General features: G+C 41.4%; 1 protein-coding gene across 2 annotated transcripts in view; it reads right to left on the bottom strand.

The window, feature by feature from the left end:
* Positions 1-4,284: 4,284 nt before the first annotated feature.
* Positions 4,285-18,312, bottom strand: part of SLC25A36 (solute carrier family 25 member 36) — a 40,475-nt gene continuing 26,447 nt past the window's right edge. For both annotated transcript variants that reach the window (XM_056121317.1, XM_056121316.1), the window contains exons 5-7: positions 11,878-11,944; positions 10,300-10,589; positions 4,285-8,278 (exon numbers count right to left, since the gene is read on the bottom strand). In XM_056121317.1, coding sequence (XP_055977292.1) covers positions 8,085-8,278; positions 10,300-10,589; positions 11,878-11,944 — 551 coding nt within the window. In that variant the 3' untranslated portion in view covers positions 4,285-8,084. The remainder of the gene's footprint in view (positions 8,279-10,299; positions 10,590-11,877; positions 11,945-18,312) is intronic.

Below are 18,312 nucleotides of genomic sequence, written 5' to 3'. Positions count from 1 at the left end.
CCACAAGAAAGAAAGAAAAAAAGAAAGAAAGGAAGGAAGAACGATTGGTGTTTACCATCCCCTGTCTGTTATCATTTGAACACAGATGCATTTCTGCCTCAACAAATGTTGGCTTCTGCAGACTTCTGGACCTTATAGAAGCATAATCTCATGAACTGGAGGCTTTTGGACTTGCTCCTCACATACAAAGCTATGAGCGTGAGATCAGACCACACCGCTCATGTTCTTGCATTTTTCCCTGATGTGAATTTCTCCGTCTTCCTCTCCTTGGACACTCGGAATGTTTTCAGCGTTTTGCTATTGCAACCGGGCTGCTATGGACATTCCTGTGCATGACTCCTAGGGTATGCGAGCCAGGATTTCTCAGCAGCAGACACCCACGAGCGCAGGTGCCAGCTTATATGGCAGAAGTGTCTGCAGCTTTCTAATTACAACGCACAACTTTTTCCAAAGGGATCATGGCACTAGACGATCCCAGCTGCAGTGCATACAAATTCCTTTCTTCTAAGTCATTTGAGATTGCCTGATTATTTACTTCTGCGGACTTATGATGTTACCTTGTGATTTAAATTTGCAGTTCTCTAACGGTCACGGAGATGAACATTTCATCACCTTGCTTATTGAATACTAGGTTTTATCTTTGTTTTTTTTTGGGGGGGGTCACACCCACCGATGCACAGGGGTTAGTCATGCCTTATGCACTCAGGAATTACTCCTGGTGGTGCTCAGGGGACCATATGGGATGCTGGGAATCGAACCCGGGTCGGCTGTGTGCAAGGCAAATGCCCTACCCGCTGTGCTGTCGCTCCCGCCCCACTAGGTTTTATTCCTATTTAGGACTTCTGTCCATAATTACCTTCTTTCTTTCAAGGGTAATTTATTATGATTATTTTTGGGGCGGACCACACCTGGTGGTGGTGTTCAGGGGCAAATCCTGGCTCTGGGATCACTCCGGAGGTGTTCAGGTAACCAGATGCAAGTGCTAGGAATCGAACTGGGATGAGCTGTATGCAAGGCATGCGCCTAAACCCTTTCCTCTTTTTTTTTTTTTAATTTCTATTAGTGAAACACCATGAGGTACAGTTGTGGACTTACAAATTTTTGTGCTTGGGTTTCAGTTATACAATGATCGAGTACCCATCCCTCCACCATGCCCATTCTCCCCACCACTGATCCCAGTATCCCTCCCCCTCCCCATCCCACGCTGCCTCTGTGGCAGGGCATTCCCTTTTGTTCCCTTTTGCCTTTCTTCAGTCCTGGGGATGGAACTCAGGGTATGTGCAAAGCAGGTACTCTGCCACTGAGCTTCCTCCCTGGTCCTTTTAACATGTTTCGTTTGGGAGTTAGACCCAGCAGTGCTCAGGTTAGACCCAGTTAGACCCAGGCTTACTCCTGACTCAGCACTCAGGGATCACTCCTGACAGTGCTTTGGGGAACCACTATGAGGTGCCAGCAATGGAACCAGAGTCAGCTGTGTGCAAGGCAAGTGCCTTACGGGCTATACTATCTCCCATCTGTCTTCTGTATTTTCTTCTTGAAGTTGGAAAAGTTTGGTCTCTGACACTGAAGTCTGATCCCTTTGTGACTTTCCCAATAGGGACAGCATCGCTGAGTGGAGGCAAGGGGTGACGATGCTGGCATGGTTGACCCCGAGCTAGTAGCCTTCTCCAACAGTGCCTCTGTCATGGGGTTCTGCAGTGCCAGCTTGGCCCAGTCCTGTCTCTGCAGGTGTGTCCAGACGACCCTCTTTGCCTCGTTCTGCTGGAAGATTCTGCTACCCATGCCTTGCTGTCAATCACTCCGTAATAATGGCATCTTCTTCCTTTATTTTTGCTTTTGTCCTTTAGGGCTACACTTTGGTGCTCGTGAGGGGGGCCTCATGCATGCCAGGCATGTAGTCCAGCCCTTTGAGCCGACTCCCTGCTCCCTTATCCCTCTTCTTTAGGTTTCCTTCTAGGTTATTCTGATCATGAACATTTGACAATTACTTCAGTTTATCTTGGTTTGGGGGCCACACCGGGTGTTGCTCAGGGCCGACTCCTGGCTTTGTGATGAGGGATCACTCCTGTTGCCAAGGGACCAAACCCGACTTGCTGCAAGGTAAGTACCTTCCGCGCTGTACTATCTCTTCCGCTCCAATTATTTTTCCACTTGAGCCACTGACTTCCTAAGCCATTCACATTAGGTTTTCATGCATACAAGGTTCCAACTCTCCGCAGTGCTCTCCTCCCTGCACCATGGTCTCAGGGTCCCCCATACCTTTGTAGGTAACCTCCATTCTGTACACCGGTTTCCAAGTTGCTGCTGCTGGGAATTTTCTATTCCTTGTCTCTGTACAACCCACAGATGGGCCCGGTCATTCTGTATCTGCCCCTTTCCGTTTTATTTTGGTTTTGGAGCCACACCTGATGGTGTTCAGGGCTTGCTCCGCTCTGTGCTCCTGGCAGGGCTTGGGAGACCATTTGTGCTTGTCAGGGATTGAATTCGGGTCAGCTGCTTCCAAGGCAAACACCTTACCTGTGGTATTATGATCTCCAGTGCTCTGGCCCTCTCCTGGATAACCACTCAGCGTGGTACTCCCCAGACCCATCCACATAGTGGCAAATTGCATGATTTCATCTTTTCTTACAGCCAAGTAGTATTCCACTGGGTATATGTACCAGTTTCTGTATCCAGTCATCTGTTTTAAGACACTTGGGTTGTTTCCAGAGTTTGGTTGTTGTGAGTAATGCTGCAATGAACTTAGTAATACAGATGTCTTTCTGGAATAGAGCTTTTAGACCCTTGGGGTTGTTGGCAATGCTTTTAATGAATTAAATTCCAAGAAGAAAGCTGTTGAGATGAAGTCCTGTAGAACTTAATCTATTAGCAGCAGGCAGCATTATTCTAATATTGCTAATTTCCCAGTGCCATATTGTAGCTCTGATTATCGGGTTGCCAAGTATTCTATCGTTTTCTTCGTGTGTGTATGCTTGTGTGTGTGTGTGTGTGTATAGCTTTTTTGGGTCACACCCAGTGATGCACGAGTTACTTCTAGTTCTGCACTCGGGTATTACTCCTGACAGTGCTCAGGGGACCGTATGGGATGCTGGAAATTGAACCTGAGTCAGCCGCATACAAGACAAATTCCCTACCCGCTATCGCTCCAGCCACTCTTCATGTTTTTTAAAAAATTGTTTAGGTCAAACCGATGATGCTCAGGGCTAACTCCTGGCTCTGCACTCAGAAATCAGTCCTGGAGGTGCTGAGGGGACCATATAGGATACAGAGCACCGAACCTGGGTTAGCTGCATGCAAGGAAAGTGTCATACCCACTATACTATCACTCTGGGTTCTTCTCATGTATTTTTTTGAACTTTATGTCCAACTATTTTTTTGTGGTGCCAGGTTCTCAAACATGAAAAACATGCTCTATTGTGGAGTTATATCCCTGGCCCACCAGCTGTTATTTTTCACTACTGTCTCTGTAAGTGAAAATTATTTTTTCACATGAACTTTACTACCACAGAACAGTGATGTCTATATAGTCAGCATTGTTAAAAGTAGATTACACTAGTAATTCACCTTGAGGATGGACATCTATATGGATGATTCTAGTAGCTTGGTTTCTTCCTTTCTATATCTGTCTAGGGTAAGTATAAAATTAAGTAAAATATTAATAGTGGCTTGAAGAGATAGTACCGCAGGTACAACCCATTAGCACAACCCATGGAGCCCAAGAGTCAAATAACCTCACAAGGACTGACTTCCAGATATTCTTTGCAAAGTTCATATTTAGCTTCGTGAAAAGATCACTGGACATAATTAAAATAAAATTGGGGGAAAGGGTGTTTTGGGGGGTCATATTGGCCTGTGCTCAGGGTCTACTCCTAGCTTTGTGCTCAGAGATCACTCCTGGTGGTGTTTGGGGGCCCATACGTGGTGCTGGGGATTGAACCCAGGTCAGGTCCCTGCAAGGCAAGTGTCTTAATCCTTTTACTACCTTTTCTATCCAGAAAATTCTTATTGAACTTAGGAAGGAGTTAGTCTGGACCAAGACCTAGAGCCATTACTAGTTCTAGTAGGAAAGTCAGCAAGAAAAAGTTTGTGAAAAAGAAAGTCAACGAAGCTTACATTTAACTTTAAAATGTACTTTGCACTAATAATTCTAAGAAAGGGTGATGTTATTCTTACCACACCAAAGCTTAGAGACCAGGGACGGGTCTGTAAACTTATGATTGGATCACAGGTCTGTGGGTGGGAGCACTGGGCTCAATTTCCAATGGGAAAGACAAAAGACCGCCATCATACTGTCATAAGCATATTTTAATTTTTTGAATAACAATTCAAATAAAATCCCGCTAATTACAAATACAGAGTAAATGCACATAGTTTACAGTCATGTACAGAAATGCAGTAGCAAACCTCACATACATGGTCAAAGGATGCCAATTCTTGAAGTAAAAAGCTGTAACTGATAAATCATTCACATATGTAGGGCTACACATTCAAAATGCCTATTAGCACAAAAACTGAATGACACTAGAATTTTCAGTTTCTAAAAGGAATAGCATAAAAATCAGTGTACTGATGAATAAGAAAAACAAGGGCATAATAGAGAAGAGATTTTGATAGGGCAGGAGTGAACTGTATTACAAAGCTTTCATTTAAAATTCCTCCCAACTGAAGTTTCTAGAAGTCTGCATGTTCTGAGGAATGTTAAAGTCGTGATCAATCAGGAGAAAACAGGCTGTGGGGGGGGGGGGGGGGGGGCTGCCTCCCAGGGCTCCCTCCAGTTTGGGCAGAAGAGCATGTTAACAGCCAGAGATAGACAGAAACAATGCTGAAGAGGAAAGGACAGGCCCGTTTCTATCCTTCCATCTCCCCGGTTCGAATCAACGTTTTCAGTGATAGCAAATTTGAAAATGACAAAATGTTAATCTTGAGGAAAGAAGCCAACACTATTTTAAACTCCCCAAACTCTGCTGGTACAAATATGATCATGCTATTTACAATGGGCTTAGGTTTTAGAAGAAAGGCTAGATTGGATGATTTAATCTAGCTTGGTTTCAAAGTTACAATTGCTTGTTGGCCCCTAGGAAAAAATCTGGCTCCAGAAGTTATGTACATAATGAAAACGAAGACAAGGCTTTGGTGACAGGTGTTGTTGTTGGTTTACTTTTCCTGGATTTAAAAGCACTGTATGGTACCCCACTATCTTAGGGTCAGTCACTCTCAGTCTGAACTCTGGACTTTAGGGATTCATTGGAGAGCCAGACAGTCCCAAAGTGTGTGTCTGCTGTCCTGTGGAGCATGCGCTTTCAGTCTCTACCGTCTTAACCCCAAGTCCACTTCAATGCTCGGAGATCTACCACAAAAAGTACCTACTCCAAGAGTGTATGAGCACCTCTACACTAGAAATAAAAAGCAATTTAAAAGAAAACTGACGAAAAAGTTCTTTCCAATGCCAAGTATTTTTTTTTAAATGGTGGTGCATTAAAAAAAAAAACTCCAGAAAACATTCAGACACTTAATACTCAACCTTTACATATACTTTTTTTGGGGTTTTTTGAGCCACACCCAGCAATGCTCTGGGCTTATACCTGGCTCTGCACTCAGGGATCACTCCTGGTGAGCTTGGGGGGACCATGTGGGGTGCTGAAAAATCAAACCCAGGTCAGCTGAGTGCAGACAAGCACCCCATCCACTGTACTAATTCTCCGGTGCCAGTGTAGCTTTCTTTTTAAAACTTTGTCATATATAAACTAAATGGAAGATTGTGCTTTTGGGGTAAAAAATAAAACAACGAAATAAACTGCATTGCTCCTTTTCAGTCCTTGCACAAAGATACAAACTCTAAGACCCTGGAGATCTTCTTCTGTACATACATAATCACATAAAAGTGGAATATAATGCACTAAAGGTCAAGGTGAATCTTATTTGCTGAGTACAAATGGGAACAGAATAGGTGTCCATTCTGGAAGGGCACTTGTCATGGATTTGCTACAATGAAGCAAGATGATGTTCTGCCTTAACTGCTGGTCTTCGGGTCATTCTTCATCATTTCAGGGGTACAGATCACTATGATTCGGCAATCTGTTACACATTCAACACAACCAATGTTTACAGCTCTTCACAAGGCAAATGGCACTGAGTAGGCAGTAAGTGGCACCTGAAAAGGCAAATACTGTATAGACAGAGGCTTTCTGGAGACTGAAGTTACGAGCCTTTTGCTGCGCTTGTTTTCTGGCATGATCCTCCTGATAAACATCAAAGCTGAAATTCCCCTTCAAAGGTATGTCTTATCCCAAAGGTATGAATGTGAATTTGCCTTTGGTCTCCAAATAGATTGGAATATTTAAAAATTCCAATTGAAGCACCTCAAAAACATCCAGTTAGTGAGCATAAGGAAGTTAAGAGGGTGGAGGACACTGAATTCACTGGTGACAACAGAGAACGCTTACCATGACATCACAGAAGTTTCTAGAATGTTGAGGGTACTAGGGCACTACAGTGCACACACAGAACACTTCTGACATTCATATTGGAGCCCTCCACCACTCACCTAAGACCCCGGAAAATGTCAGGAACACTGTTTGTCTCATTCATACATGGCAATACCCTTAAATAAATCATCTTCATGTGGAATTCCCTTGTACTCGCCCCCCAGCCCCACCTCTCATCAAGGCCACAAAGTGCATCCAGAGTATTTCTTAAGATAAAGCCATTGCACAAAACGTACAGTCCATGTATATGGAATGAGCGCTACACTGGAGTTTAATTACAGAAGTTTCATATACCTGTATAGTAACATCCAGAAGCAGAAGTTTCTTAATAGAATTACAGCAAATATCCTCCTAAGGGCCATACACGTAATACACAGAAGTATTCAAGGTGCAATTTCACTCAACGGCACCCTGCAGGGGCTCAAGCCCCTTGGCACACTGAATCTGCTTCCCCTCTTTCTACAATTTCGCCTTCAGGAAAGCAGGACAGGAGGAACCTCTCTTCAAAAGCGGTGGCTCAAATGCTCAGGGCTGTCGGCGTGGTGCGCCGCCTGCTGCGGGACAGCAGAGGCCCCTCTCCGCAGTGTTTCTAGGCACCCCAGTTTTATCAGGCACCTCCTTTCTGGGAAAAGGGCAAGGGCAAACTAAACATTACCATTTTCTCTACAAAATAAATTCATTTATAGATCTTCTGGAAATTATGCAAAGGATTTTGTAGTTTTTTTGTTTTTAATACGTCAACAGAAAGAGCCAGAAGAGATTGATTTCTTCCACTTTAAGAAAATGGTCACTAGGTCTGATGGGAACTCATATTCCTAACCTGAATAATATATCACTGAAAAGACCGTTGTGTTCATCCCCGTATCATGGAAGTTAGAAAGGATAGGACATGCCCAAGACACTGAAATGACCAGGAATCAACATCATATGGTTTCCTTTGTCCTACCCCAGTACCACCTGAGTTTGCGATACCAACAATGGAAGTGCCCAGGCCATGCTGGAAGCCAGGCCCCGTGAGTGGTGGGCCCGACCACAGATCTTTACATGCACTGTGTTTACTGTCAGAAACAGGGAACCACTAAAGCCAAACAACTGACTTCAAAATTACTGTGCCAGCTCCTCTCAAAAGAAAAAAAAAGGAAATTAACTCTGAAGGGCTCATTGTTACTGTTCTGTCATAGAGCTGCAGAGGAACCCAACAGAAGCGGGCCACTGTCAATACTATTTTCATCTGCCACAGCAGAGTGCAGAGCTGGGGATAGCTCTGGAGAAGGTTGGCAAAGTGCTCAGAAATAAAAACCTGTATTCTGCCATAAACAAAATGCAACTGGCCTGTGTGGCCAAGGTAGAGAAAATGGCAATTTTGAGGAAGGAGTGCTTCTAAAGGCATTTCCTTGGAGAGAGCCGAGGATTCCTTCATATCACTGCAAAGACCAAGCAATTTAGCACAGTTACTTTAATCTCTACAACCAAACTCGCACTTGGGCATAGTTACATGTTCCCAAACCGTTTTCTTCTGTCCACCATGCTGGCTCTGATACTCCATGGTCCACTGTCATCCTTTGGTCTTCCCTCTTCCCAGTCTGGCCACCGGCACTGCTATCCATTGAGTAAGTAGACCACCAACTCATAGGTGGCCATCAGAATGGCTGTGTTTGGGATCTGTCTCACCAGATGAGTTGTTAGGCCGCGGTAAAGAGACCCATAACCTTCCTCTTGAACCACCAGAGATAATGTCTGAAAAAACGATCTATACTTCGTCCCTTCTTCACGTAGTCGCGTTCTTACAACTTCTGTTTGGGAGGGGGGAAAAAATGATTATCTATAAGTATTAAGGATTAACAGGACAGTGCTATTAAGGTTATCTCTGTAACCCCTAATCCTGACCAAATCCCACTCAGCAGTTTGTGTAACATAAACTTAGTACCAGAGTCCCTTTTCTGGGGTGGGGGAGATGGCACAGGGTTTAGTTAAAGCACTTGCCTCGCCTATGGCCTACCCCACGCGCCATAGGGCCCCAAGTGTGCAGGATGACCTCTGGAGACCCCCAAGCATGGGGAGAGCAGCCAGAATAGAACCTCAGGGTCCAAGCAAGCTCCATCTCCTTGGAGCCTCTCACTGAGACAGCCACCCAATTGGTGGAGGAGTCCTGGGATGTCTGAGCACTGTTTAGGAACCCAACCCCCACAAATGAGCCATTTTCTTTCTTGATGGAGAGTGGGGAGGCATGCTGGGAACTGAGCCTAGTGTTTCATATTTCTATATGAACCATGTAATGTGTGTGTGTTCTACTGCTGAGCTACATTTCATGCCTCAGGAGTGAATTTTTATGTATATGTCAAAATCATGCAATAACACCAAACTTCTAAGACACTCAGCAAAAATCAAAAGTACTGGACATACAGAGAGACACAGGACGTAAGGCACTTGCTTTGCATGTACTCAGCCCCAGTTTGATCTGGATACCACATATGGTCCTGGGTACCACCAGGGTCACTCCTGAGCACAGAGACAGAACAGCTGCGGGGCATCACTGTACGTGGCCCCTCCAAGACCCCAAACATGTGCACCAGTTATACAGATCAAGGGAGAAGAAGAGATCAGGAAAAGACACCAAAATGGTGCCACAGGTGATACAGGTAGACAGTGAGCCAAAAGTGACAAGGTAATATGAGACACAAAATCAATCTAGCTACAATAGCCTACAGATTCAAGATCAAACTTCATGAGGAGTAATCATAAATTTAAAAATCTAAACTGCCAGGTAAAAGGCACCATTTGTCAACTAAGTCAACCAGTATTCATAATTCTAGATCTGAAAGATATCTGAGAAGACTACAGCAAGTGCAAATTTTCATCCTAAAAAGTGTGGGAACTGGGGTCACTCTGAGGGTTAGTCAGTGCAGGTCAGGCTGGGCAAGATTTTCAGCTGCCCACTGAATGCAGAGCCTGCTCTTTTGGCCCCCAGTGTCTCCCCAACTTTCAGCAGTCTTGGTAAGTAGATGTGATGAATGGCGTCCTCCTGGATTCCTGTGTGGCCAGACTCCTGAGAGAGCCTCTTCTGATTCCAAAGGGCAAGAGGCTAACCACTGTCCACCACTGCCCTCACGTGACAATCCCCCCGCTCCTAGTCCTCTGGTAGAAGCCAGGACCCAACTGTGCTGCCCACACCATATGCTTCTGACTTCTCGTACAGACCTTTGGGGCGTCCTTCAGGAAAATGGAGCCTGTTCCTGATTCAACTTAGTAAAACTCTTTCCTTGGGAGTTTGTGATGTTCATAAGCGACATTTTAGCACAAATGCCTCCGAGGTCTATTTCACTTTTCTGATAGAGCTTTTGCTCTGCTGCATGAGTGAACAAAGCAGGGCATCAAAGGGCCTATGGATCATAGCTGGAGGTAGAACACAAACTTACATGTACAGGATATGAATCTGAGCTTTGGCACCATCTGCTGCTCTCACCTGCCACTGCTGGGCCCTAGTATCTCTGCATCCTTGGCCCGAGCACCAACAGGTCTAGAGTCAGGCTGTGCTTACCCAGGATTAGACCCTGGGGAACGTCCCCCTCATCAAATCTGTCCAAATGTCACCTGGTAGAATGTGACTGATGCCCGAATAGATCTTGGTCTAGACAGAAAGAATGGTAACTCACCGCTGTGCTTATACAGCACATACAGGCTGGTTGTTTACACAGAATGGTGCCATTACAAACAACTCCCAAAGAACCTGATTTTGTTATAGCAGAATCCAGTAAATAAAGGCTTAAATGAAAAGGCTGTCAGTGAAGGTGTCTCAACACAGACACACCCTTACCATGGGGATAGGCTATAGTCGTGGCACAGGTCTTTGAGGTGGCAGCGGCTAGCATCATTCCAACAAAATCAGATGCTTCCTTCACAGACTCTTCATCATCTTCCATGGGCGAAGCAGCCTTATACTCCAGTAGTCTTTGCTTAATACTTTCATAAATAACGAAGTGGATAACAGTCTCTGAGATGCCAGCATACGACGCAGACATGCCCCTATAGAATCCTCTAAGTCCGTCAGTCTGATACACTTTAGCAACACACTCAAAAGCACCCATGCGCTTTTCCCCACGGTTCCTAGAATAAACAAAAAAGAAAGAAAAGTCTTATTCATGTAAAGTTGTCTAGGTTTTGTTTTGCTTGATTTTTTGTTTTTTGGGCCACAGCTGGGATGTTCAGAGAAACTTACTCTCTGCTGGAAATTAAACCTGGGTAGGCAACATGCCAATTTGTTATTCTCTCTCAGGCCCCAGCAGTACATTTTTAAACCAGACAAGTAAAATACAACAGAAATATAGGCCTCTTTAACTCATAAAGTAAAATCAGAAATTCTAAATTATCATTTTAGATTTCCTCTTCTGTCCCAAACTTGTCAACAACTCAAGTGAACAATAAATAAGAACCTCCACAATTATCAACTACTTAAGTACTATTCCCATGAAGGTCTTCCTAGCTATTTAAGGTCTAGCTTATACAAGTATGTAATTGTTCCTTTTTTTAAATTCTGGAGACCACACCTGGTGGTGCTCAGGGCTTATTTCTGGTTCTGCAATCAAAAATTACTCCTGGCAGTACTTGGGAGACCACATAAGGTGCTGGGGATAAAAAGCTACATGCAAGATAAGCACCCCACCCACTACAATATCACTCTTGCCCCTACAATTTTAAGTTTTAATATATATGACCTTATCTGTAAGAAATGGTTTAGGGGCCCAGAGAGATAGTACCGTAAGTACCTAAACTGTAGGTACAAGGCACACCTGCCTTGAACGTAGCTAGTCTGGGTTTGATCCTGGGCAGCCTAGATGATCTTCCAAGCCCTGCCAGGAATAAACCCTGAGCACCGCTGGGTGTGGTCCAACCTGCAACCTATCTGAAAAAGTTCAACCCATAAGAAACTGGGGGGAGGGGGCGCGCGCAGAGCGATAGTACAATGGGGAGGGCCCTTTCTGTGCATGCTGACCTGGGTTTGATCCCTGGTATCCCCTATGGTTCCCTGAGTACCACAGGTGGAATTCCTGAGTGCAGAGGCAGGAGTAAATCCTGAGCACTGTGGGGTGTGGTCCCCTCCCTCCAAAAGATACTGTCTTGGATATTATTTTATTCACTTGCTTTGGGGCCGCCCCAGTGTAGTGCTTGTCGGACTGGGGATGGAACACAGGTTCCTGCATGCCAAGCGCCTACTCCAGCTCTGTGAGCGAAGCCCCATCCCCTGGAACATGATCGATGCTTCTGATGGCAGACCCAAGTCCCAGAAAACAAATTCAGCAACAAAAGCTAAGAAAAATAAGCTTAGATAACCAACACACAGAAATTTATAGAAAGATAAATTAAACCCAACTTTTAGTTTGATAAATGTACATACCTCGCATCAAGCTGTAACCGAGTCTTTATAAGCCAAATGGGGTTGGTTGCTGTGATCGCAGTAAAACCTAAACAAACATGTTTAAAATGAACTTTGGCAAAAATTAAGAACACGTTAACTATATGGTTTTTAAAAATCATATACATATGTATTAAAGAAAATGCATATAAATGTCAAGCTACTGGTGTAAGCTTTACAGTTTTATTTTACACATCCAATCAACCATGAAAATGTATACTTTTAAAAATCTGTATCCTGACCATAACTAAAAGATTCTAAGAGAATTCTCTGCCTAGGTAAAAATATCTCTCTGGACGTATTCAGAATATCCTGTATCCCTCTTTAGGCTGAATCCAGAAACCCACTTCGACAGAGATATTTTGGGCTAGTTTTTTTTTTGGGGGGGGGGGGTTGTTTTTAACATGCTCTTATAAAAGCTACTTGGTGTTCAATTACCACCCCAATCACTATGCTCAACAAGTGTTCAACATGAATCTCAGCACTGGCCTTAAAAACACACACTAATACTGTTAAATAATGGTATCAGAGGCAAGGTCTCTGTTAGGGTTAAAATGACAAATGCATTTTTAATCTACTAAACACAAAGACTCAAAAAAAAAAAAAAACCCACACATAAAATTCAACAATTTTTGAAGTGGCACTTCCGTAAGGGAGAAATTCAGGACTGAAGGCAGATCTGGCTGACCTTAAAAGTTAGCTATGATGTGCCATCAGTGAAAGGGGAACTTCTACAATGGGCCACTTGAGGCAGTAGATTAAGATCTCTGGAAGAGGATACTGCTAAGTTAGTATTTATTTTCTCCTCTCGATTTTCCTAGTATTCTCCAAACTACGCCTGAATTCTGAATAAATAAACGAACAAAACAAAAAAAATAGCTGCACATGAATGCAGCTTGATGAAGGGACTTAGGAAGACTACTTCCCCAAAGCTTAGGTACAAAAATGTCAGAGACCTGGGGCTGGAGCAATAGCACAGTGGGCAGGGCGTTTAACTTGCACGCAGCTGACCTAGGTTCGATTCCCAGCATCCCATATGCCCCCTGAGCACCACCAAGAGTAATTCCTGAGTGCATGAACCAGGTGTAACTCCTGTGCATCGCTGGGTGTGACGCAAAAAGCAAAAGCAAAAGCAAAAAAAAAAAAAAAAAAAGTGAGAGACCTGTTATTTATTCACTGGCCTAGAAGTCAATGAAAATCTATATAAGAAAATTTTTTTGGAATTATCATTTTAATACTCTCTATTCTATCATATACTAGCAGGTCACACCCATTATTTTAGAAAGGCAGAATGCAATCAGCACATTTAACATGAATATGAGTAAAATACTTCTGGAAACAGAAGTGCTGATGTGCACACCAATCAATATATCTAGAAATATAATTTTGTTAAACTGCTTAAATGGTTCTCCAAGTGCCACCTGGGTGACTCCTGAGCAGAGCTGGGAATAGCCACTGAAAAGAGCTGAGTATCATTTCCTCCCACCTACCAAAACAAAAACTGCAATTTTGTTGACTGATTCTTGCCCCTTCTATGATGAACTAATTCAACTTTTATCTTCTTTGGGCTGGTGAGAGCAAGCTTTGGAAGGGGGAGGCCTGGGTTGGATATCTGGGATTGCATGATCCTTGGTCCTCTGAACATCACTGGGAGCAACCCACTAGCACAGAGCCTGGAGTAGTTCCAAGCACTGACAAGTGTGCCCCAAACAAAAACAAATTTTTGGTGCCACACCCAGCAGTGTTCAGGGCTTACTCCTGGTTCTGCACTCAGGAATCACTCCTGGTGGGTTTGGGAGACCATATGGGGTGCTAGGGATTGAACCTGGGTCGGCTGCACGCAAACAAGTGTCCTGCTATACTATTTGTTCTGGTCCCCCGCCAAACAAATATTTTTATTCCCCTAATCCACTAAAGAAATAACTAGTTATTTCACAAAAGAATGCTAAAAAACAAAACAAAACAAAACAAAAAAACAAAAAAAATGCTCAAATAGAATCTCTCAAGGGGGGTGGAAAGTTAGATTAACTCCACTAATAATTTTACAGTGGTTATTTTAATCCATTTCCCTGAAGCACTTTTAGTACTACATACATTCATATAGATAAAACTAGAACCTGACCAATCTCTAAGTATCAGCTGGTACTTGATTTTTTTTCTTTTTGGGTCACACCTGGTAATGCACAGGGGTTTCCTGGCCCTGCACTCGGGAACTGCCCCTGGTGGTGCTCAGGGGACCATATGGGATGCAGGGAATCGAACCTGGGTCGGCCGCGTGCAAGGCAAACACCCTACCTGCTATGCTATTTGCTCTAGCCCCCTCAGCTGGTACTTGAACAATAATAATTTAGGTCTGTGGCTCAGTGGTACAGCACATGCCTCATATATAGGAAGCCCTGGGTTTAACCCCAGCAACTAAAAAATACTAAATAGGGACTGGAGAGATAGGTAATAGGCCACTTCCCTTGCAAGCGACAGATCTGGGTTCAATTCCTGACACACATATAGTCTCCCAAGCACTGCCAGGACTAATCCCTAAGCAGAGTCAGGAGTTACTATGATCACTGCTTCATGTAGCTCAAAACCCAAAATTAACCAGAAAAAAATATTCAGTTTTAAAATGTTGAACAGTTGTCACAAAAAGACCATTTTTAAGTAAGAGGGTCTTTTTATGTTTATATTTTGGGTTAAAAAAAGGAAAAATATGAATTAGACCATTTGAATTTATTGTTTGGAAAATATTTTTCTTTCATGATGTGGCTTGAGAAATTACACATTATTTTTTCATTCTTGAACTTCAAAAATGTCAAACTAAAGCTATTTAAATTATATTTTAAAGCAAGTATGAATTAGAAAATCAGTATTCTAGTCATATCTAATTTAATGATTCTTTAGTGGAAGACTTAAGTGTTTGTATTAGTTGAATATTTTGAGGTTTATTAGTTAAATGCTACTAAGTGCGATGTATTCTGCATTGGTCTCAATTATTTCTATCATTATTGGTTTATTTTAATTAAAATTTGAAAACCAAAATAACCCCAGTTCTGATGGCCTGCTTTCAAGCCTGGTTATTTTGTTTCTTTCCTTTACTTTATGGGGCTTCCTCTCTTCTCTCTCATATTCACAAAACAAAACTATTTATGTCACAAAAAACTGCCAAAAGAATACCCCCTCCAAAAAAAACCAAATCAAAACAACCCAAATCTCTGAACCTTGTTGAAGTAAAAATCTCATTTATTAATTTTGCTTGAAAATAAAGTAAGTTTCTTTGATAAAAATTCTACTTCAAAAATTTCTACCTAATAATCAAGATGTAAAATTCTACAAAATGAGGCTGAAATAAATCCCCTCAGATACACATTTTAAAAATATCTGCCCAGGGGATTGGAGCAAAAATACAGTAGTCAGGGCACGGCCGACCTGGGTTTTGATCCCTGGCATCCCATATGATCCCCTGAGCACTGCCAGGAGTGATCCCTGAGTACAGAGCCTGGAGTAGCACTGAGTATTGCCCAGTGTGGCCCAGAAACAAAACAAACCCAAAAACTGTCCACCCAATTTTTTTAGTCGCCACTAGCAAATTTCAGTAACAATTATTTTCTGTAAATATTAATAAACTGTGGCAGTATGCAAACAACAGTTATTTCTTAATTAAATAAAATTCACTTTTAAACACAAATGAACCTACAGAACAGGACAGTTTTTAAATGTAGGTTAGAGAAACGTTGTCACTTCTTCCCTCTATTAATAGTCTGCCCTGACTACAGCCGCTTTTGTTCCATTTTGCCAATATGCTTGGTGTTTATCATAAAGACATTAATCTCCCAGTAAGAAAGACATTAATCTGCCTACAGTAAACCATTAGGTTAAATAAAAAGTCTAGCATAATACACAGGTTTTTAACTGTTGGGCCCTTACCAATTAAAACTGGTCCTTGTCTAACTTATATAATTACTTTCTCTTAACCAATGACACTCAAACTTAAGTAGAAATTATTAGGCTAGTTAAATATAGAAAAATTTGACTATTCAAGATTAAACAAGTTGTGAAGAAATAAAACTTTGTAAATGAAGATTACAATAAGGCAATCTGAAGTTGAAGTTGACAAAAAGGCAAACATTGGGCAACATTAACCTTCATATTTAGTTTTCTATAATTTTTAATTTTGACATTTAAATTTTATAAAATCGTGGCGATGTTAATACATATTAATATTCTGCACACAGTTAACCAGTAAAACGGACTTAGAAGCATGTGAAGACTCTCCGGGTTAAGAATGACATTGCTCTCGAGGCAGTCAAGGCAAAGGGCCATAGGGCTAGCAGGATTGTTAGTATGTTGTTACAAGCAGTTTTGAAAAAATTGCTTCTTGGCCTTTTTGCTTACGCATAGTAAAACAAAGTATTTCATAATGCAATGTTAAAATCTCCCTCTGATAATAAAAAACGGAAAAACAGATGGCACAGAAATCCGGCCTAAAGTAAATTTCATGAAAATATCTATTTCATTAAGTGAGTGACACCTGTAATAATGTATTCATTTTCAGAACTTTGGTTTCTTGACTTCTACATCAAAGCCCACCCCATGCTCTAAAAGCATTAAAGTTAAAAACAACAACAAACTCCAAATCAAACCTAAGCCCAAGATCCCATTTAAAACCAAAACGTCTAAGACTCTATATATTATTATCCTGCATTTGTTTGCTAAGTAATTCTAAGTATTATAGTAGGAGAGTCGAAAGCCAAGTATCAATAGATAAGAGTGTGGGAAGCAGGGAATTAGATTTTAAATCTGTTAAGCAAAGAGAACTACTAATCTTCCTACAGGTTGTCCAGCAGTATTATATCATTTACAAATGTATACTTTAAAGACTGTTACCAAAATCTTTGGAAGTCAGGACTATATAGCTAAGTTGAAGACCCCAGGCATTTATTACACAATGACTAAAAAGTTACCCACTTTCCTTCTAGAAGGAATTTTATGAAGGAATCAGAATTAAACTCTGAAATACTCAGATACCGTCAATTCAGGAAACAAAAGTTCTTTTCCCGCCTCTATAAACTAATTCCACAGCTATTATCAATTCCCAGGGTGTGTTCTTAAACTAGAGGCTGCAAGAGATGCTCAGATGAGTACTCACGAGGTGTAAGTTAGTCCATATTTCTACAGGAGTGACCTGCGGATGGGGAGCATGAGATGACAGGATCTCACTCTTTTCTCGGGAGAAATGTACAGTAAATGCCTAAAATAGACACAGGCTTTTCTGTATCATAATAACAAGCAGTGACCTCATCAGAAACATGTGTACAAAATGAATCCCATTGGAAGGATTTGAAAAATATTTACTGTGAGATCTAATTTTTTGAAAATTTTAAATTAAAAAGAAAAATGAAGGAATATCAGAATGGGTCATAAATTGTATTTTAAAAATGCACCAAGAACTGAAAATTCTGCTATCTGTAGCAGTTTCAGAGTCCAAATACTTACCTAAAGGACCAAGTTTTCCTTAAAGAAAAAATGCTAACCTTGTCAAACGGGAATCTAAGAAAATTTTCAGACACTACTATCAGATCCCATTTTAATCTATGGTAATCAGAGTTGAAACTATAAATCAACTTTCTTTCTTTACGTATCTTAAAGAAAATCCCGTAATATTTAAGAAATTTTGCAACTATAATATTTTTAATAAAATGCTGCATATGTTTTTAAAATAATACCTTTAACCTTTTGTACTACTGCCAGTTAATATCGCACATCCATTGCTAGACAATATTTTGGATTATTTTGTCTTTAATTTCTTGTGTTCTACAAAACAAAAACGGAAAAACATTTACACACAAACATATAAAATATATGTCAACCATCCATTTGGCATAGTGAGCTGCCACGGACAAACAAAACATTAAAAAAAAACCTACTTCCAAGATATTATGAGTAAAAACTTAACCTTTACACTAAACTTCAAGTAAAAAGAAAAAAATGTTAAAAGTCCCAATAAAAAAAAGGATCATGAATAACAACACTAGTGCTATAAAGCAAACCAAGTAGGTTTGTAGTATATTAAACAACTACACTATAGTCATACACAGGCCACAGAATACATAGGCCATAAAAAAACTTACAAAAATGGGGAATTAGTATAAAATGGAACTTCTACAAGTATTTACAGAGGGATATGTCAATTTATTTAAAAGGAAACAAAGAAGTAAAACACCCTCAATAAAACAAGTACCTTTGATAGCTAAAACATACTTAGCCCGACAATGATGACTCTGTGGCGGGATTATAGGAATGGCAGGTAAAACAAAATGTCAACATTACTTAATTTGATTAAATATCCTCACAATTCTCAATGCACAAAAATATAGAGCTTAATCTTTCACGTTTACAAATTACTCAGATGGGGGTGGAGCGAGA

Source organism: Sorex fumeus, unplaced genomic scaffold, assembly GCF_029834395.1.
Source record: "Sorex fumeus unplaced genomic scaffold, SorFum_2.1 ptg000044l, whole genome shotgun sequence".
Lineage (NCBI taxonomy): Eukaryota > Metazoa > Chordata > Mammalia > Eulipotyphla > Soricidae > Sorex > Sorex fumeus.
This window is presented reverse-complemented; position numbering and strand designations above follow the sequence as displayed.